At 36.0% G+C, this 20,599-nt stretch overlaps 1 protein-coding gene across 2 annotated transcripts in view; it reads right to left on the reverse strand.

Moving 5' to 3' along the window:
* NIPAL2 (NIPA like domain containing 2) overlaps positions 1-20,007 on the reverse strand; it is a 32,873-nt gene extending 12,866 nt beyond the window's left edge. Inside the window, exons 1-6 of one of the 2 annotated variants that reach the window (XM_039328863.1) lie at positions 19,804-20,003; positions 18,041-18,109; positions 16,376-16,547; positions 11,611-11,670; positions 7,720-7,841; positions 2,960-3,056 (exon numbers count right to left, since the gene is read on the reverse strand). In XM_039328863.1, the coding sequence (XP_039184797.1) occupies positions 2,960-3,056; positions 7,720-7,841; positions 11,611-11,670; positions 16,376-16,547; positions 18,041-18,109; positions 19,804-19,899 (616 nt within the window). In that variant the 5' untranslated portion in view covers positions 19,900-20,003. Of the gene's footprint in view, positions 1-2,959; positions 3,057-7,719; positions 7,842-11,610; positions 11,671-16,375; positions 16,548-18,040; positions 18,110-19,803 lie in introns of both variants that reach the window. The other variant, XM_039328864.1, reaches the window with a different exon arrangement.
* Positions 20,008-20,599: the final 592 nt, after the last annotated feature.

The following is a 20,599-nucleotide window of genomic DNA, read 5'->3' on the forward strand; positions in this document are numbered from 1 at the left end:
AATCAGTACGCTTGGAGCATGGAAGAGAACAGAAATAGAAAACCCTTTCATAGGCTTTCCGAAAATAGTTTTGTTACAAGCTATCTTTCCAAAGTCATTTGCTGGTTTAATGTCATTTTGGATGGGCTGGAAAAATAGCTGATCTGAAATGGTTTTTTAAAAAAATAATTAAATAAAGTTGTACATATGAATTCATAGCAGTTTTGAGGCCAGGTAAACAGTATCAGCTTTTTCCAGAGTGGTAACCTGTAGGAGGAGGGGCAAAACCTGGCAATAGAGATAAAAGAGGGATCAGTCTAGATCAGCGGTCCGTGGACCAGTACCGGTCCGTGGCTTGCCAGCAACCGGTCCATACAAACAAGCAAAGTCCCATCCACGAGATGCAGGCAGCACACAAAACCACACACCCTCCAGTCCGCGGAAAAACCTCTCTCCACAAAACCGGTCCCTGCTGCCCAAAAGGTTGGGAACCTCTGGTCTAGATAGAATCCTTATGTAGTCACAACCACCACCCTTGAATTCCATGGATTCTTATCTAACTCCAAACAATGCTAGCTATTAATTGAGAAGATTCCTGTGCATAGGCTGTTTAGCAATATATTTGTTTAATTGGACCTTCACAGGTGTACCTGTTTTGTGCCTGACTTTATTCCTAGAACAGGACAGGATTGTAACTCTTATTATTCTCAGTCAGCAAAATTTCCTATTGCAAGACATGCAGTTGTAAGAGATTTAAATGTCTCCAGATACATTTGGAAATGCTTGTAATATAGCATTTGTATGATATCTTAAAACCAAATTCAAAGAATCCAAATCTACCAGCAGAACAACTTGTGATCTCCTACAAAACATATTGGAATGTTGTGTGAAACATAACCCATGGATTAAACTAAATGCAAGCAGATGACTGTAAAATGCAAAAGTAAATGATGTAAAATTGTTGCCCATTATTGGCCATAGCATACTGAGCCAAAACAAGTACTCTTATGGGCTTTAGCAATTTTCTCCAAAGTTCTGTTTTCCTAATGTATTGAACTACAGTTTTAGTAGTTTCTGGGTACCAATATCATACTGACCCATGAATACTGGAAGCTGAATGGCAATACATCTGGCACCAGGGTGGGGAAAGCTGCAACAGCCCATTAGAACCGTTATCTACTTGGACCCAATATGTGAAAAACAACTTTATCTCAAGACACACCGTGTGTGCATCTAGGTTCCCGAGTCCCAGTCAGTGCATCATTTTTAGCTCAAATCAGTGAACTTGATAGGGTATGTCATAAGAACCTTCCGGGGATCTAGTGAATTTTCTAGGAAATATAACCAACAAAATAATGTTTTACCTTGGGTGTGTCATAAAGAATACAAACAATTGCACAATCTTCAATTTTAAGTTTACTTTTACTCTGAATGGAAAATACACGTGCATATGACAGCACACTATGTAGTGCTCATACAACCATATGGCCTCTACATGCTTTTGCTCAAAGTTGCTTAACAGACGCAAGTTTTTTTGTGATTTGTGGTTTGTTTCAGCCAGTGCTGGTCAGAATTTCTTTTTGCTTTAACAAAATGTTACGAAAACTCTCATTCACTCTTCCTAAGAGCAAATGGAAAAGGTATAAACCTGAGAACCTAGTCCAAAGCAAATCCACAATGCCTAGCTATACACAGGTAATACTACATCTGCAACAAACACCTGGAAATTCTGATTCCACAGCATCAAAGATAAGCAAATGTAAGGCTCACGAATCCCACGTAAACAGAAATGTCCTCCAACACTGATCCACAAGTGTGCAAGATATAATAGATAAATACTGTTTAAGTTGTATCTGTATGCCAGCTTTTCATAATACAGAAAACTGGTGAAACCAGTGTGGTAGGAAATGCTCACGAAAATAGCAAAACTGAAGGGTAGGGTAAAGCTTCTTATTAGAAAGCTGCCTTTAGCAGCCAGTATTATCTTTGAATAAGCACTATGGTTGATAGCTAGGTATAATAGGATCTTAGAGGTCTTCTAGTTCAATTCCCTGTTTAAGCAAGAGACCCTATACCATTTCAGACAAATGGCTGTCCAATTTCTTCTTTAAAAACCTCCAGTGAACTGCTCGTTCACTCTGTATACAATCTCTCACCGGCTGTAGAGAAAAATGTGAAGATTGTGATTTCCGAGGCAGTGAGCATAGCTCTCTGAGCCAGTAGAATAGACAGATTCACTTCAGACAGCAAGTGGTCAATGCTACTATTTGCCTACTGGCCTTGGGGCTCCGAGGAGAGGGACCGGTCAAAAGACACCGAGCAAATTTCTATGATCAAGGAGGATTTGAACCCTCTCCCCAGTTTCAATCTTAACCACTACATTATGCCAGCTCTGAGCATAGGTACTTGTTGACTTATGGCCACTAAAGGGCTCGGGTTAGGGACCAGAATTTCTGTAACTAAGCAAGATGGTTGTTAAGTGGATCATGCCCCATTTTATGACCTTTTTGCCATGATTTTTAAGTGAATCACTGCAGTTGCTAAGCAAATCAAGTAATCATTAAGCTTCCCCCATTCACTTTGCTTATTGGTATCTGGCTGGGAAAGTTATAAATGGCAACCCCCTGACCCCACGGTGCTGCAACTGTCATAAATACATGCTGATTGACAAGCGGTGAAATGTTGATCATGTGACCCCAGGGATGCTGTGATATTTGTAAGTGCGAACACTGGCCATAAGATACTCTTTTCAGTGCCATTGTAACTTTGAAAGATTGCTAAACAAATGGTGATAATTTGAGGACTATGTGAATTTCTAAATGTTCTTATATAAGAACCTCTCTCCTAGCATGGAAGAGAAACAGCACAGGACTTTATTTCTGGTTCCATACTAATTTATCACCAGCCACCAAAATGTGTGGAGAAAATACCAGTGTGCTTATACTTAACAAAAAAAACACAAGCTGAACCACATTCTTACCTAGTAGTGCTACCATTGTTAACAAAACCACAATGTGCTTTGCTTCCTTTCTCTTGTAGAAATACAAAAGAATGCAGAAAGCTACTATTTCCATGATCTGAAAATAGAAAAAATAGCAAGCTTAAATTGTTTAAAAAGGAAAAGTTTTCAACAAAGTCTTTAACACAATCTAAGATGAGTAAGAAGAGCAACATCATCACATTTATCAAGTAATTATCTCCATAAACATTTCCAAAGGCAAACATAAATTCCCATTTTTCCTATGTTTTCTTACTCTTTCACATGCCTCAAAAGTTTTAAACAAAGGAGGGAGAACTGGGGGAAGGGGAGTTTTGCTGTAGTAATCTGGCAAACAAAGGCATCCAACTTTAATAATACTGAGCCATAAATGTACACAATCATCTTGGTTAGGAAAGGAAATAAAGAAGGCCAGCTAATCTAAGTGCAATGAGAGTACTCCTGTATAAGCAAGCTGTAGATTCTGATTCTTAAACTATGGCCTATGTTATTCATCATTCATATTATTCAGCTACCTTCTTCTTAAGCTCTAAAAAAACATAGAATAAATTTATAGTTCAGTTCAACACACCTGCAATGCATTTGTAACCATATGCTGGCTTTCAATCATTGCCTAGCCAACTACTTGTCAAAAGGTTGCATAAAAGAAAAATATACCAGCAGGGTTTAATCGCATGCTAAAGAGAGGCTGCTTTGAAAGACGTTTCACAGATGGGACTGCCTTAATATTACATATAACCTAGACCTGCAGTCTCAGAGCTAACAGCAATACCCCAACCTGTGTGACTTTCCTATTCAAAGTAGTTTTCATCTGGGCTATAGATTGCTCTGGAATTAGCTACTGAATTACAGCCTTCACCAATTTGATATCCTCCAGCTATGTTGGTCTATAGCTCCCACATGCATGGCCATCCTGGCTGAAACTTATGGTATTGGATGATGTACATATCCAGAGGGCACCAGATTTGGGAAGATGGTTCTACAGAAGATCTTTAGAGTATTAGTGCTGGAATTCTGGAGTAACAAGGCTATACACTTATAAAACTATCTTGTGGAGTCCTTGATTAGAAAACTGGCTAATTCAGGCTTGCACATTTAGCATAAATCTGAGCAGTTGGGTAAGCAACCCTTTTAAGATCTCAGAAGCATATTTTTATGTCTCTTGCCACATGATTCTTTTACCTGGAGATGCCTAGAAATAAAGCTGGAAATATCTGTATCTAAACCAGTGCTCCAAGTTAAGATTCTTTGTTCTTGAGCATTGTGCAAAGCAAGAAGAATATATGAGTATTTATTAAATGTCCAGCTTCTCCATGCCCTTACCTGTGGCTCCAAACCATAGCTAATAAACTACTTGCCACTTCTTCTAATGGACAACTTGTTTACTTTTTATTCAAATGAGTTTCACATGCGTTCTTATAAATCTGTCATAAATCTGTTCCATTTCATTTTCCAGATTAAAAATATTCATTAAAATTTAAACTATATGCATTTTCTGCTAAAGTATGTATTTATTTGTATGTGTCTTTTGAGCCAAAAACTGCATTGAGAAAATCAGAGAAGTACATAATTCAAAGATAACTTGCTTTTGAACTACATATTAACATGTGAAATACAACTCAAGCAGTTTGGGATCTTTGGTGCTTTCTGAGTGTGGCTGTTTTCTTGCAGACATTTCATTAACAAACTAAGTGATGAAATCGTTATTAGTGCACTAATGGTATTACCTAGTTTGGTAATGAAATGTCTGCAAGAAAACAGCCACACTCAGACAGCACCAAGGATCCCACAGTTCTCCTCTGTCAGAAAACCATGTACTCTTTTCTTTTAAAAAAAATTGATTAGCTTTATCAGCATCCTGAAACACTTCTTACTTTAGGGTTTTCAACATGTATTTTAATACTGGTGTTTAGAAAGGAAAAATCTGAATCAACTCAAGAGCTATAATCATTCACTGTCCTAGTTTTCATAAAAGAACTGTTGCTTCTCCCTTCTTGTCCTTACCTTCCAATTAAATAAATTTACTTCATTTACAACTGAATCTCTCTATGTGAGAGTGATTCATTTATATACATTTGGTGCCATTTTAATACAAAAATCCATTTGTAGTATGACAAATGAGTGGGTAAGCAATCCCTATTTTTCTTTCACCTCCCCGGTCTCAAGTAATTTTTCAGCTGAACTTCATACAGTTTGTCCCAGAGGCAACAGAAATATAAATTATACTTGCAAAGCAATTTCCCCCATAGCAAGATAATAGACATGGAGGGAAAGCTTTTTTTTATTTTTTTAAACAAAGACTGATTTCACCTTTCAGCTCTTAGATATGAAAGGCACCATTCTCCCAGTTATTTCTTCTCAGAACCATTTTTTCTAAACAAATCATGCTGTCACCATCACAAGTTATAGACAATGAAGATTGTTGTACAAGGTCCAATTGTTTTTTATTACATGGATGGCCATATAAATTAGATAGATGATATATGAGAGAGAAGGGGGGGAGGGAAGGAGGGAGAGAGAATAGATGATGAATGGATACATAAAGATAAAAATTGCTGATAGATAAATAGATACATAGGTAGACAGACAGATCATAGATATCTGATGATAAATGGATGGGTAGATAGACACATAGATAAAGATTGCAGATAGATAGATAGATAGATAGATAGATAGATAGATAGATAGATAGATAGATAGATAGATAGATAGATAGATAGACAAACAGACAGACAATAAATGACGGATGGCTGGATAGAGAGATAAAGAGAGAGATAAATATTGCTCTCCATCTTCTATACTATAGAGGACAGAAACTTGCACTGCAGAAACTACATCCCTAATTATTCATTCCCATGTTTCAATATAAGGAGACGAGGGAGATTCTCTTATCAGCCTCCCAAATCCTCTCTCCTAATTTTCATTTTGCTCAACAGCTTTGAAAGCTTTTCTCTTCTGCAAGTAACAATGGTTAAAAAAGTTCCCTCTTTTACTTTTCTGCAGAAGGACTGAGAACATTTACACAACAGATCTTACGATAAGTGCCTTAAAATAATTTTGGTTCATACATTAGATATATATGGTATAAATAAATAAGTGGCATTAATTGGACCAATATAATTTGGTATAGACAATCTTTGGCTATTTCAGCTTCAACACTTGGGAGTTTGCGATTCCCAACTCTAAGTCTAAACTTTCCTGGGTTGGTGTAAAGACTAAAAGGTGAAACTTTTTGGCAAGGCAAATTTTCACTTACAATTCTGAAGAAAAAAAAAGAGAACTGAACACTTTGGCTCCGTGTTGCATTAAATATTTTGATCATATTTAATAAAGATTAGACTTAGGGCTTTCTTGCTTCCTCTCTCCTGTGCAAATGCTCTTTCTCCTTTCCAGATTTAACCATCATGCTACTCACCATGGTACATTTTCACTCACATTAATGTAATTCATAGAGATCATCAAACCAGAACCTACAGTTGGCATTTGTAAAAGTGTTGCAAATGTCTTTATCCACTTCATACTTGCACTTACACAGAGCTCCTGAAACTTGCTTTTTTGTTCACTTCTTGTGGACCTGTTATCATACTTGAGCTTACCGAAAATCAGCAGGAGAGCTTGCACCCCATTTTGAGATTGGAAACACATGGTAGTTATAGCATGAGTGATAAAATAAGTTTGGGTTTTTTTTTTCTAAAAAAAACTATACTTCTCAGCAAAATGCAAATTAAAAAAAACTTATATTTGGGAATTCATCGGATTGTCTGAAGAGTCTTCCACTATTCTCAATACTTGAGGATTTCAAATACCTAGTCACATGAATTGACACTAGTTTAGCAAACTGTAAAATATGGTATATGAAACCCCAACCTACACAAAGACATAAATATCATTTTTGTTACACTAACCTTTATCTTTTTTTCCATCTTGGTGAATATAGATTACCGGTAGCTTTTTTTTATACTGCATTGTTTCTCATGGAGAAGCGCTCAAAAATTCTTTCCATCTCACCCAAGGAATATGCATAGAACAGCTGCTGAAGTAAGTAAATACAGATAGTCCTCAACTTAACGGCCACAATTGAGCCCAAAATGTATGTTGCTAAGTGAGACATTTGTTAAGTGAGTTTTGCCCCCTTTTATGACCTTTCTTGCCACAGTTTTAAATAAATCATGGCAATTGTTAGTAACACAGTTGTTAAGTGAGTCTGGGTTCCTCATTGACTTTGCTTGTCAGAAGGTCGCAAAAGATGATCACATGATCCCAGGATACTGCAACCGTCATAAATACGAGTCAGTTGCTAAGCATCTGAATTTTGATCATGTGACTATGGAGATGCTGCAATGATCGCAAGTGTGAAAAATGGTCACAAGTTTCCTTTTTCAGTGATGTTGAAACTTTGAACAGTCACTAAATGAACTGTTGTAAGTTGAGGACTACCTGTATCAACATCCATATTCTATAGAATGTGTTATTAAGAAAAACAACTTTTGACCAGAATGCTCAAATTATCCTTCATATATCATTTGAGAATAGAAATCCTTACGCATCCAAAATGGCACCATCCACAATCAAAGGCCCACAGGTGGGAGAGACAGAAATGGGAGGGGAGAGGAAACAGGGTGGAATAATCAAGAAAAAAGACAATACAGACTAGAAGCCTGAACAGGAACAGACTACTGTACGGTGTAAAAATTGGTTGCAGGTCATGCTTCTATATACTGAATTAAGAATGTTCTACTCACCATATAAACCAAGAACTGCCAACTAACTAAATCGTCCTGTATCGTCCTTGCTGTGACTTTTTGGATAACGTGAGGTGCAAAAGTCACCAACAGGAACATTCCCACAAGCATCACTGTTCCACCTTGAAACACATTTAAATAAACATTTTTTTCTTTTACTGCATTTAAAAAAATGCACAAAAAATGAACAGATTTTTAAAAATGATAATACACACCGGTCCAACAGAACATTGAATTACTAATTGTATTTCCAACCCCCCCAAAAGTTAAACATATTGAGACAAGCAACATATATTGAGACAAGCAACTTCAATATATCACGTATATATTAACAACTTTTTAATATTTATTTTTATTTATTTATATCTTATTTTTATTTTATAGTTATATCTAACCTTGTTATATTTGCTGGTAAACTATGAAGAAATCTATGCCAAAGGGGAAATCCACTTAGATCAACATTTTATTTCTATGCAATACATAACTAGAAGACCCTTCCTTCAAGTAATCTTGATTTTAAAAAAATGGGGAAATCATTATTATGTAGCAACTTTTTAAATGTTAATAGAAAGGACCTAAAATGTTAAAAAAAGTTATTACATGTACAGAAAGATAGCTTGTTTTTATACAGAAGTCTTTCAATTTCTGAGTAAATAAAATATTCAGTATTTCACTGGAGGAGGAGAATTTCAGCTGCTTAAATAATTTCAATCAACTTATGTGAGATCTTCTTGTAGGAGGAATATTTAAAAAGTGGATAGGAATGAAAATAGGAGCCAGCACGCCAACTCAATCTTTACTTTCTATAATATCTCTCATCCTCCTCCATGGGTAGGAAGACATTACCTGGCACTGAGCAATAGTTTTTCTCTCCACTTTCTCTGCTTACATGTTGATCCAACAGCTGTGGATGGGAATTTATTGTATAATCTAGGGCTGTAGGCTAGACTGGAATGCTGAAACAACTCTGGAAGAAGGCAACCACAAACTATTTCCTTGCTCTTCTCAATATAAATACAGACAATCCTCCTTATTTACAGGTTGCATGTTTGCAAATTCTCTTTTTGTTAACATTTATTTGTAACCCTCAAATCAATATTCGAAAAATATCCCTGGGTTATTCATGGGCGTGCAGAGTGGTGCAAATTTTGAGTGTAACAGAATAGCAGAATAACAAAGTTGGAAGTGACCTTGAAGGTCTTCTGATCCAATCCCCTGCTCAAACAGGAGACCCTATGCAATTTGAGACAAGTGGCTGTCCAGTCTCTTCTTAAAAGCCTCCAATGATGGAGCACCCACAACTTCTGAAGGCAAGCTGTTGTACTGGTTAATTATTCTCATTGTTAGGAAATTTCTCCTTAGTTTTAAGTTGCTTCTCTCTTTTATTAGTTTCCATCCAAAGAGAGAGGCAACCTACAACTAAGGAGAAACTAAGGAGTCATCATTCTGCATGTCTGCCTATCTCTGGTGATTTCTCTGGTTAAAATGTCCCATCAAAATGTGTGTGTGTGTGTGTGTGTGTGTGTGTGTGTGTGTGTGTGTGCATTTAAATGTTTAATGTTTATTTTTTTCAGGATTTTATTTGTAAACAATATGTAAACATCAAATAAGGTTTCTTTAAACTGAAACACACATATCTTCTTTCCTTTGAGTTTAAAATCCTTTGCTTCCATAATCAATCAATGCAGAATATCTGGGGTACAAAAGACTGCACAGAATATTAATGGATTGCTTAAAGGGGGAGAAACATGCAGTGTTGTGGCAGAATTCCAAACAGTATTTTATGTGCTTATGCAAATCCTCCTAATAATCATTCTCTTTGTCGTGATATTGCTAATGTTAATGGAATGCAGAGGTTTTTACAAGCCTCTGTGGTAGAGACACTCACAGAAATAAATCAGCACAGAATGCTACTTCAAACTATGAGAAGCACATAAGAGGAACTTGATCAGCTGAAAAATAAATTCTCTGTACATCTCATGAATCAACTACATATTCCAGGATTAGTGCAAACATTTACAGAGACTATTCTATAGGCTGCATTATCTGCTTGCTTATTCGCATAGGGACTCAAAAACCAGCTTCCTCTAACAAGTTTCTTTAAAATCAATGAATATATAAATTCTTGCCTATTATTTTAAATGTACGGATTTTAATATATGTCATGGACTTTTTTATGTAGATGCTCCTGATTTTATAATACTATATGAAGCGATCATCAATTGTAATATGTTATTGCATTAATTGTCATTTTATTCTATGTCTGTGTAATGCTTAATTACACCTGCATAATAAACAGAACTACTACTGCCAGGACTAGTAACATTTAGTTATGACCAACCTTGTTGAATTTAATGAAAAGTTTCTCCAGGGATCCTGCTTTCCACCCTAGTCAAGCAGACATTCCCAACATGGTCATAATCAGAACTAGGAAGCAATAAGTTACTGTAGAAGGTGTCTAAAATAGGGGACCTGGAGCAGAAGGCTCTCCTGGGGACCTCAGTACAACAAGGAAGTAGGTAGAATTGGACAAAATTTAAATCTAAATTAAATCTATCTTATCAAACACTAAATAAGTGAAGATGTCACTCCCTCTATGTTTAGCAGTTTGCCCCTTCTGTCTGACAAGTTACTATTTGACACCAACTTTTTGGAGAGGCTTTGAGGGGCATGTTCACGGTGTTCTTTGGGGTTAGCGTTATCAATCAGAATACCCCTTGTGCTATTTTCATCATGTTCTTCTTAACAACTTTTGTTGAAAAGGAAAAAGACTCAGCTACCAATTGGGAAACACAAAAGGGAGATGATTTTATCTAGCATAATGGGACATTCAAAGGAAGCAGCAGAGGAATTGTACTATCAATGCTTTCTTTGCAAGCATCCTAATATCAGTTATTTTCTTACAGTGAATCTGGAGAATTTGACAGGCAGCCATTATGACTCATACTCATTAGGCATCAAGTAATCATGGTAGGTGTAAAATAAACTATTTCTTGGTTTTGCTCAATTCTCATAGACATGCCTCTGCAGTGCTTTTTTTGTAAAAAAAAAAAAAAAAAGTGCTGGAACTCACACACGTCATATAATCTGCCTTGCCTACCCTACAAGGTTCCATCCAAAAAAGGTGCTGGAACTCCGTTCTGGGTGTTCTATGACAAAAAAAGCCCTGTGCCTCTGTATTATTTATTGTGCAAAAAATATTGCACATATACATACTTCCCAAGCCACATGAGCCATTCCTTTTAAAATAATTAGTTCACTTATCAGCAAAGTAATGAAGATGTAAAACTTATGAATAAATCACATACTGTATATATTTCACATATACCAGACAGAAAAATCTCCATTCATTATGGAGACCACAATCAAATGAAAACAGGATAATTTTTTTGTACAATTAGCTTCTAAATCTGCTCCTGGAATTTGCCTAAGAAGGCAAATCAATCAGAGTATCCCACTTAGAAATATAAACAGATGCTACAAAAAGGATTATTGTAATAAAATTTGAGACCAGAAGTCATCTTTAATATGTTATGTTTGCAAATAACTGCTATAATCTCAGGGCCAAAAATAACATTGGACTGTTAACTTATCTAAAAGAATAAAGATATTTGAAGGGAATAATTATTAAATTAATTATACATTAATTAATATAAAATTGTTTGAGATGGTAAGAAAAGTTCAATTTATTGCAAATATTCACCAGCAAAATTTTATTAAAATACTTTTGTAAGTGACCAAGTTAGTATAAAAAGTGGGGGAAATGTCCATTTATATTATTTTTTAAATTGTGTTGAATTACAGTGAAGGCGATGCGTTTGCAAAGTTAATGTTTTCAGAATAAACAATACATCAACTAATAATTTGGCAATGATTGTTTACAGTACTTACCCAATATACTTTGAGATCTAAAATTCTCTTTTAAGAATAAGACAGCTATAACAGCACTACCTGGGGAAGAAATATTAATGTTACATAAGATAATATATTTTTAAAAATGTAGCCAGTCTTGATAAATCATTTGGAGAGTGTAATAGGTAAAGCTAAGCAGATTAATGGAGAAATTTGGGACACCTAAAATAAATACCTAGTATAGCTTGCCTAGGGGAAATTTTGAAATTGTAAGACTCTATCAACTAAATCCTTTCAGCATTTGGCTAAGGCAACAGGCATTCTAGTCTGTCTTAGCATGGTCAATTGCTTACTATTCACAACTTTTAAGTTTGAAAAAATAGGACTATGTCTATAAAGTTTCTTAGGAAATAGGTCTCCTCCATTGTTTAGGAGCAGTGCAATGGGAATCATAATCAAGACCTTGCCATTCTGTACACTTGTGTGTCAATGCATTATTTAAAAAAGTCACCTCTACCCTGCAGATGCTATTGTTTGGTAGGTTACGAAGGTAGTTTTAGTTAGGAATTTTTATGGCTGTAAATTGCCAAAAGCCCCATTGTAGCTGGTGGTGTACAAATTGTAAATTAAAGAAAGAAAACTTAACTGTAGCCTCTGAAGTGTTCCAACTACTACCCTATTAGTTCACTGAATACTTGTGATTTAAGCCAAGGCCTTCTGGGGAGTGGAAACCACTGTGCAATTTTGCATATTGGTATGGCCGTCAATGCATAAAAATTTTAATTAACTTTTTCTTAATGCCTAGAAATTCACAATATTTTGGCATCCATATCCCATGGGAAAACAATGACAAAATCTTGGCAATCTTGTAAAATGTTGGCCATTTCTAATAAGCATTTTAATTCTTCTTCAGTTTAGCTTTGGGGGTCTGTGCACACTGTGTTGCTGAGCTAGGAGGTAGAAGATAACCACAGTTAGGTATTCAGTCCATTTGTAAATCTGACACAGTTAAATTAAAGAGAGTAAAAATGAATAACCAGTGCAAAGGTTTTGCCTGTACAAAGCAATAATCAACTCAAAAACCGTGAAAAAAATTAATTATGTCCTTCAGATGGCTTCTTCAGAAAAACCCCCGCCCTTTATCAAGCTCCTATTTTGATGCATTGCTCATCTTCGCATCTATAATTTAAAGTGAGTCATGCTGAGAGTGCTGGATGAAAGTTAACTGACTGTGCTTGCCAAGGCAACATTTACATAGCTTATTCCTTCTCTTACACATTAATCTGTTCAGGACCCATCGCAGCTTCTTTCTTTTCATCAGTTGCATATCACTATTGGGCTCATACCAGGCCACAGATTATAGTGTTGCAATAATATGACCTGCCTAACTCTGTGACTTACCTTCCTCTTCTACCCTACTTCTTGCAAATTATTCCAGCTACTGAAATTCAGCTCCCTTTTAAACGTCCTGCAGTTGGTGACAACCACCAGTGAGTGTATTAGATATCTCTTGATGAGGGCAACTTACAGCATTTGTATTTATATGTGTTGGGTAAATACTTAATGTAATTCTAATAAGCACAGGAGAGACAAGCTTATTATGTAACAGTTCCCCATATTTAGCACACATAGAAAAAAATAATACCACACCATTATAATGAACTGCTGTATTTTATTTGTATACTGTACAGCAGCCAAACTCTCAAATATTATCATTTGCATCATCCTAGGATTCTACTACCTAATTCCTATTTCAATCTGCTACAAACTCTCATCAGGCTTTATATTAACTCTTTGCCAAGCTTTGGGAGATAATTTCTCATGATTTCTAGCAAGAAGGCTTTAAATTTAGGCAATCTGCTTACGTCAACTGTTCCTTTCTGAAAAAATATATCTAGCATATTTTATTTTGCCAATGATCCATAAAAATTGAAAACTGACCTGCTCTCAAGGGATTAAAAAGAGAAATAGCAACCTGCAAAAATGTATGTTTTTAATAGGAATTCTCCCTCCCCAGGAAATATAATTCCCCCAACTTTTAAGTAGTTTAAATGTAGTTGCTGTAAAAAGCTATCGAGTTCTATATGCAGATTAAAAAATGTGATCCTTTTGGAGATGCACTTAAAATATATATCTATTTAGACCATCACTTCATGTGAAACATTTAGGCTGACAGCTTTTGCAAGCAAAAAGTACTGGTATCCAAGCAACGTTAAACTACAGCAGAATGATCGGAAAGGAGTGAATGTGGAGGGAAAACACTCCAGAATATAAATCACTGTTCCTCCAAGATCTACTTCACATCACAATTGCAGACTTGCATCTCAAATAGACCCCCTTAGCCTGCAGGAGTTGGAGAATGGGCAGAGTCTCAAATTGCCTCCATATTGAAAACTATGTAGTGGGGAAGAAGCTATGATGAGCTTTTTCCTGAAACATGAGCAATCTATGTGGAAGAATTTGTATTCTGCTTTTGGAGAGTGGTTTACAATGCGAAAATGCCTTAGCAATATACAGTGGTACAGTTTTGATGTATCTTATCAACTAGACCAGGGAGTAGGCAACCTTGGCTCTTTTATGACTTGTGGACTTCAGCTCCCAGAATTCCTGAGCCAGCGTGGCTGGCTCAGGAATTCTGGGAGCTGAAGTCCACGAGTCATAAAAGAGCCAAAGTTGCCCATCCCTGAACTAGACCCAAATCTTCTCTAAAGACGACATGTTTCTAAAGATGTCTCCTCAAGTTTAACATTAATATTATAGAATAAAAATTAAAGAGTTATTAGCAGGGCTTATATGATCCTTAGGATATGACTATATGAAACATACACACATCTGCAGTGACTGAATATCAAATTCCAGATGAAATAAGAATCTACTACAACAAAGCAATCAGTTACAGTATCTCTCCTCACATTTCCCAAACTAGGCAAAGATTTTTTTTTTTCTGGGCAAGGCATAATATTTTGCCTTTGGCATTATTACAAAGGACATACGTATTCTAAGTTCCCATATAAGAAAATATGTTTGTCCCTATGGAACTAAGGGATAATGAAACCAATCAATGTGTCATTCACTGTAGCATTTATAGGGATATTCACCCTGCTTACATGTAATCCCTTCTTCATTTGGAAGAACAAATAACTTTTATATGATTTAACTTTTCACAAAATTCTAAATCCATAATTCAAATTGACCAGACAATCCATCAATAAATTATCTTACCTCCTTCAAGATACAAACATCTGGAGAGACAGAAAGACTGGCAAGTTTATAACTAAAATCATCCAACTGAGAACTTCTTACCTAGATCCTTGGGGTGAACTGCCAAGGAGATGATCTTATTGGATTATTTTACTGAATATGTTTTTATATTAGATATGTTATGTTAATTTTACTCTAGTTTGATGACATATTATGATTTGATATGGCCATTTAATTAATCAATAAACAATAAACTTAAACAATACAACCTAGATCATAGCAAAATACTGTGTGGTGGCAGTGAAAATTAGATCTCCCATAGTTAAAACTCAGTTTGTTGACCATCTTGAATCCAGAGAAAGAAATATTTGCGGGAATATTAAAAAGGCAGAATATATTTCTCCAAAGGAATAATGGAGAAGAACTTTAAAAAAGGCAGAAACTTCTCCCTCCCCCCAGCCAGAAAACTCAGCAGAAACCAGCTTTTAGAAATGCAGATATAATAATCCATTCAGGAAGGTTGGAGCCAGGAAGATAGAAACTGATGAGATTAGGAAGACAAAGACCCCTAAAATCTACATACCCCACCCAAACTCTTAAAGACATGATCTTTGGGGACATAATAGGATTAACCCACCAATACCAAAAGGGCTTACTCAGACTCAGGTCAAAGTACATGACACAGAAAATACAAAGCCTCAAACAGGGACAGGAAACAACCTCAAAAGCCCAAAAAGATATAAAAACCCACACTCTTAGCTACATGTGGTTAGTTTTCCCAGAGCCACACTGTCTCTGCCCTTCAATAAACTACAACCTTCTTTCTAAAGCAGTCTCCATTTTGTTTATTCCCAGCTTGGACTGGACCCTGATGAAGATTTTTCTTTCAACAATGTCATCCAATGTTTTATTTCATTTTAATTCTGCACTTCGATTGTAATAATGTATTTTGAAATTTAAGACCTGGAGTTTAACTAGCATCAATTCTTATTTCAGTAGCATCCTAAGTTGTTTCAGCTTGCATGTAACCAGTCACATATACCAACCATGCACTGCTTCTGCTTTTATGTTTCAGAACAAAGACATTATTCAGCTTGACAGGAACAAGTTGACAACAATAAGATATCTGCATGGAATTGTTTTTTCTAGGACTGTCATTTGTCTGAAAAGTTCTGAGAACTGTTATCTGTCTAAGTACATTAATAGCAATTTTCAGTGCCAGATAAAATGAGACCAATTAGCATCCAGAGGAGGAGACTGTGATGTCTGAGCAGGGCAGTTCTATGATATAGCCACATGCTTTTTAAAGAACCTTAAAATAATACTTTTTGGTACCAATGGAAGAGAATATTTATAGGGTTGAACTAGGGGTCCCTGGTTCTGTCTGAGCTTGGCTGTTTTCTTGTAAATATTTCATTACACAATTATGAAATGTTATCGATGCTAGAAAATCCCATTCCCTTCTAGAACTGATGATGTTACCTAGCTGGGTAATGAAATGTCTTCGAGAAAACAACCAAGCTCAGAAGGCAGCAAGGGCCCCACAATATTATTTGGGTTCATCCCAACTAACACACATAAAGTGAAGGATGGAAAGTCTCACCAATGACAGCCACGCTTCCTAAAGGAGCAACAACCATAACTGGAGCAAATCCATAGGCTGCGAAGTTCCCAATTTCTCCAATTCCCATAAATATAATTCCACACCACCAGAGTTTGCTTCTGTAACAAGGTTTCTGAATGACTTGTTGGGTCAACCGAAGATGAGAATATTTCTGAAAGTCAGATATGAGAATGAAAGATATGGATTAAAAGATTAATGGTAAATGAGCATTAATATGGTACTACAAATATTTTTCCACCTTTATGAAATAATACAACACTGTGGTTATTTAAAAAAGTATATTTCTGAAAGTCAGATATGAGAATGAAAGATATGGATTAATAGATTAATGGTAAGTGAACATTAATATGGTAGTACACATATTTTTTCCACCTTTATGAAATAATACAACATTGGGGCTATTATATGAATCTTTGGTCCCTAAATAAGAATTTATAGAAAAAAAAACATCAGGCGTCAAGAATTAGTATTCTGTGTAGGTAATTTGTAATGCTTGGATATTTTGGACTTTTAAGCAAAAATATTTTAGAAACTTTGAATATTTAAGATAGTCTCACATCAATTCCAAGATAAGCATTTTGTTTCCAGAAATCAGAAAGGAAGCTTCAATCGTGTGTTTGTCGCTTGAATAAGGGGAACATGGAGAATATAACCATGGAGCTGGAGAATATAAACAAAATGGTTTATCAAAAAATTTAAAGGGAATATTGGTTGTGTATGCCTATGACTGTCAACTGAGAAATGATCTTGAGCCAGTAGAAATTTTCATTAGCAAGAACAGAGCTGTTCGTCTTTTTTTTTTCTCTCTCTCTCTCCCAAAGCCACTTCTAGGTTTTCAACTTTTTTGATCCTGTAAGTCATTTCATTCCTAAGATTTGTATCTTAAAGGTGATATAATATGTCCTTCAAGTTTCACAAGACTGGTGGCATACACATAATACAGAAGTGTCTATCAATTGTTAAATGGATTAATTGGCAAGATAAGTTGACCAAATTATTCATACATGGTGGAAATGAAAAATACCATCAAGACCTTTTATAAGAATTGACTACCTTTCATTGATTCTCAGAATACAAATAATTTAGCTTTGCTTTAACATAGAGTTGTTCCTTTGATATATTTATTTTATTAAATTAATTAAAGTATAACTTCCCAATCCAAAAGCTGATATTAATAGAGGGTGTAACGCTATAGAATAGACACATTAATTCTGAAGGATATGTACAGTATAACACAGCATTCTAATACATGAGTTTAATTTTATTACAAATGATTTTTATAAGCAGTTCTTATTCTTATGGTATAATTCTACATTAAGATGTTTTTGCCCATGTATTGTCCACATATGTTTTGCATTGCACTTATGCATATATGCATAAATCAGAAAGAAATATGGGCCATGTTTTAAAAATTTATAAATAATATATGAATACATATATTATACTGTAACCACATAGCAACTACAATTTCATTCAATACTACTTTATCTTAGTGAAATTAGTTACATTAAGGTGTCACACCAACTTTATCTATTATTTTAAAATGTCTGCTTTAAGTGTGATTAAATTCCAATTTTATCTAATGCCTCCCAGTCTACATACAGTATAGTTCCACAGCTTGCAATACAATGAAGTTTTTCATACCTGCATATTCAAGGAGATACTGATAAAAATGTTTCCTGTGATTGCCAATAGGATGCCAAAGAGCAAAGTCTGAAAAATAAGTATAATCTATGTACTGTCAGATAAAATTTTCAAAATTTCCAGCATATATTCCTATACTTATATTCTTTTATAAAACCATTTGATTTTTAAATCTTTCTTAGATCACATTATTCTATAAATTGGCTTGGGAGGACTAATAAATGACATCAAGTTTTAAACATGCTCTGGGTTGGTACTAAAATATCCAGAGCTCTTAGACTATAAAATATATGGTGGGTGGGTGTGAATGGGTGGGTGGATGTGGGTGTCTGTTGCATTTCCATGATGCAAAACAGAAATATGAATCGGATAATGAATATGAACCATAATCATTAGATTCTCTTAGCAGCAGAAACATTCAGTAGACATTTAACAGCCTTCTTTAGACCATCAGAAATGACTGAATCTCATCTCAACAGATGCAGTAACAAACCCACCTCCCTCCACTCCCCGCTTAAAGATAATAATTACAATGGAATGTAATAAAAGTATTTTTTAAAACCATGCTTAAACTGGAATGTTAAAACAATAAACAACAAAAGGTTACACTCAGTTCCGTAAAAGGTCTTTTCCAGCTCTATGGAAGACTATACTTTGCTATGGAACACATCTGGCAAATTTAAATCCAGTTATAGTAGGAAAGCATTATAAACATATGTCTTATTCCTCATTCAAAATGGCAATTGTTCATTAACACCAAAGCTCATACTAAAAAGTAATTTTTAAAAACATGCTTAAACTAGAATATTAAAACAACAAACAACAGATAGATTTTCCCTATGATAATTTACCCAGACGTTGATTAAAAATGGACATTTTCCAGTTCAGGAGCTCCCAAAAGGACTCCTCCCTGTTAACCTTTAAGATTTTCAGCAAATGTGGGATTAAAAAGCCTGTTGGTAAATTGTCATTTTATGTAACATTTTAATTTTTTTTATTAATGTATGCTTGTTGTTTTTCTACAAAGGGTGATGCTTAATCCCCAATAGATATGCATAGCAACAGAAGCAAACTCTTTTCTGTTCCTTTAATTATAATGGTGCCTGGATTTAAAATAAGAACCCAGACATGTTCAAAATATGGGATGGGGAAGTGGGGCGAAGAAGAGGATCTGATTGATAAACTATACTGTGTTTATTTGAGCATATAGCAATGGTCCTAAATCACAAGAGAAGAAATGTGAACTGGGCCCATCATCACTAAAGAGCACAGTATAAAGTTACCCCATTTTAACCCCCAGTGCAGCAATGAGTAGGAACCTTATTTATACTCAGAAACGGCGAATCCTTCAAGGGAGCAGATTCTTGATGTCCGCATCCATGCAGTTTCCAGCTGCTTTACAGCTTGCCTTGACTTTTTGGAACCAGGGCGACTATACCTGTTCCCAGCGGAGCCCATCTGGGTTAGACACTGCCTTCTGGTTAGGCTGTTCTCACCTTACTTGAAGAAACCCCGGAAGACTTTAATGGATCTTACTTCAGAGCAGATCGCTAAGCAATGTTTCTAACCTTAGCTACTGTAAGACGGGTGGGTTTCAACTCCCAGAATTCCTCAGCCAGCAGGTTCTCCAGTATGCTGCCTAAAGAATTCTGGGAGTTGAAGTCCATCCGTCTTAAAGTTGCTGAGGGTGAGAAATGCTGCGTTAAATTAGCCCCTTGAGGGGGCGGGAAGAAGCCCTCGGTATCAGCCTCTCTTCTCCTTACCTGTTCATTTGCAAAATACCAGCCTGGGGAAAGAAACTCACGCCTGCTCGCCCTCCCTCCCAAGGTGGTGTTTTGGAGTAAGTGAGACGACCCCATAGTCTCTACTTCGTCCCCGCTTTTCCGGTCTCTTTAGCTGCACCAACGCCCCAAGTGACGCTGGGAGCCGAAGAAACCGGTTTTCAAGCCCAGGTGAACTTCCTGGGGCCGGAGCGCTTGGGCGATGGGACCGGATGCTTTCACAGCAAGTGTTTGTATATGGGGTGGAGTTGACCGAAAAGAGAATCGGGGACTAGAAGGGGCGTAAATCGGGAAGAAAGCAGAATGCCAGCAAAGCGAGACAAGACGGTTTGCTGCAGCAGAAAATGTTTGTTTTGGCAGCTGAACTTTACTAATCTTTGAATAGCTGCACAGGATGAAACTATCTGATTCTGATAAATATCGGTAAATGTCCTTAAAACTATCCACGCCAGAAAGTGTGTCTTAAAAATATCCACGCCAAAAAGACCCTAATAATAACTCTTTCCTGGTTTGGCCACTGTTGAAAGCAAGATGCTGAGAAAATGAACTCATTACAGATGGCCATAGGAAGGTGTGGTAGTCCTAAAGGATTATATTGCTTTCTGCCAAAAGCCCTTTAGAAGGGAAGCAATGATTCAAACACAGGTTGGAAAAATGGGGACACCTTCCCATACAAATTAGTTCAATGTGACCAGGATCTGCAGTATTGTCAGAGATGCTACACATCCTCTCCATGACCAGTTTTCTTTGTTACCTTCTGGGAGGAGGCTTTGTGGTA

This window comes from Crotalus tigris, unplaced genomic scaffold (genome assembly GCF_016545835.1).
Source record: "Crotalus tigris isolate CLP2741 ecotype Arizona unplaced genomic scaffold, ASM1654583v1 scf7180000024384.25900115:4084858, whole genome shotgun sequence".
Taxonomy (NCBI): domain Eukaryota; kingdom Metazoa; phylum Chordata; class Lepidosauria; order Squamata; family Viperidae; genus Crotalus; species Crotalus tigris.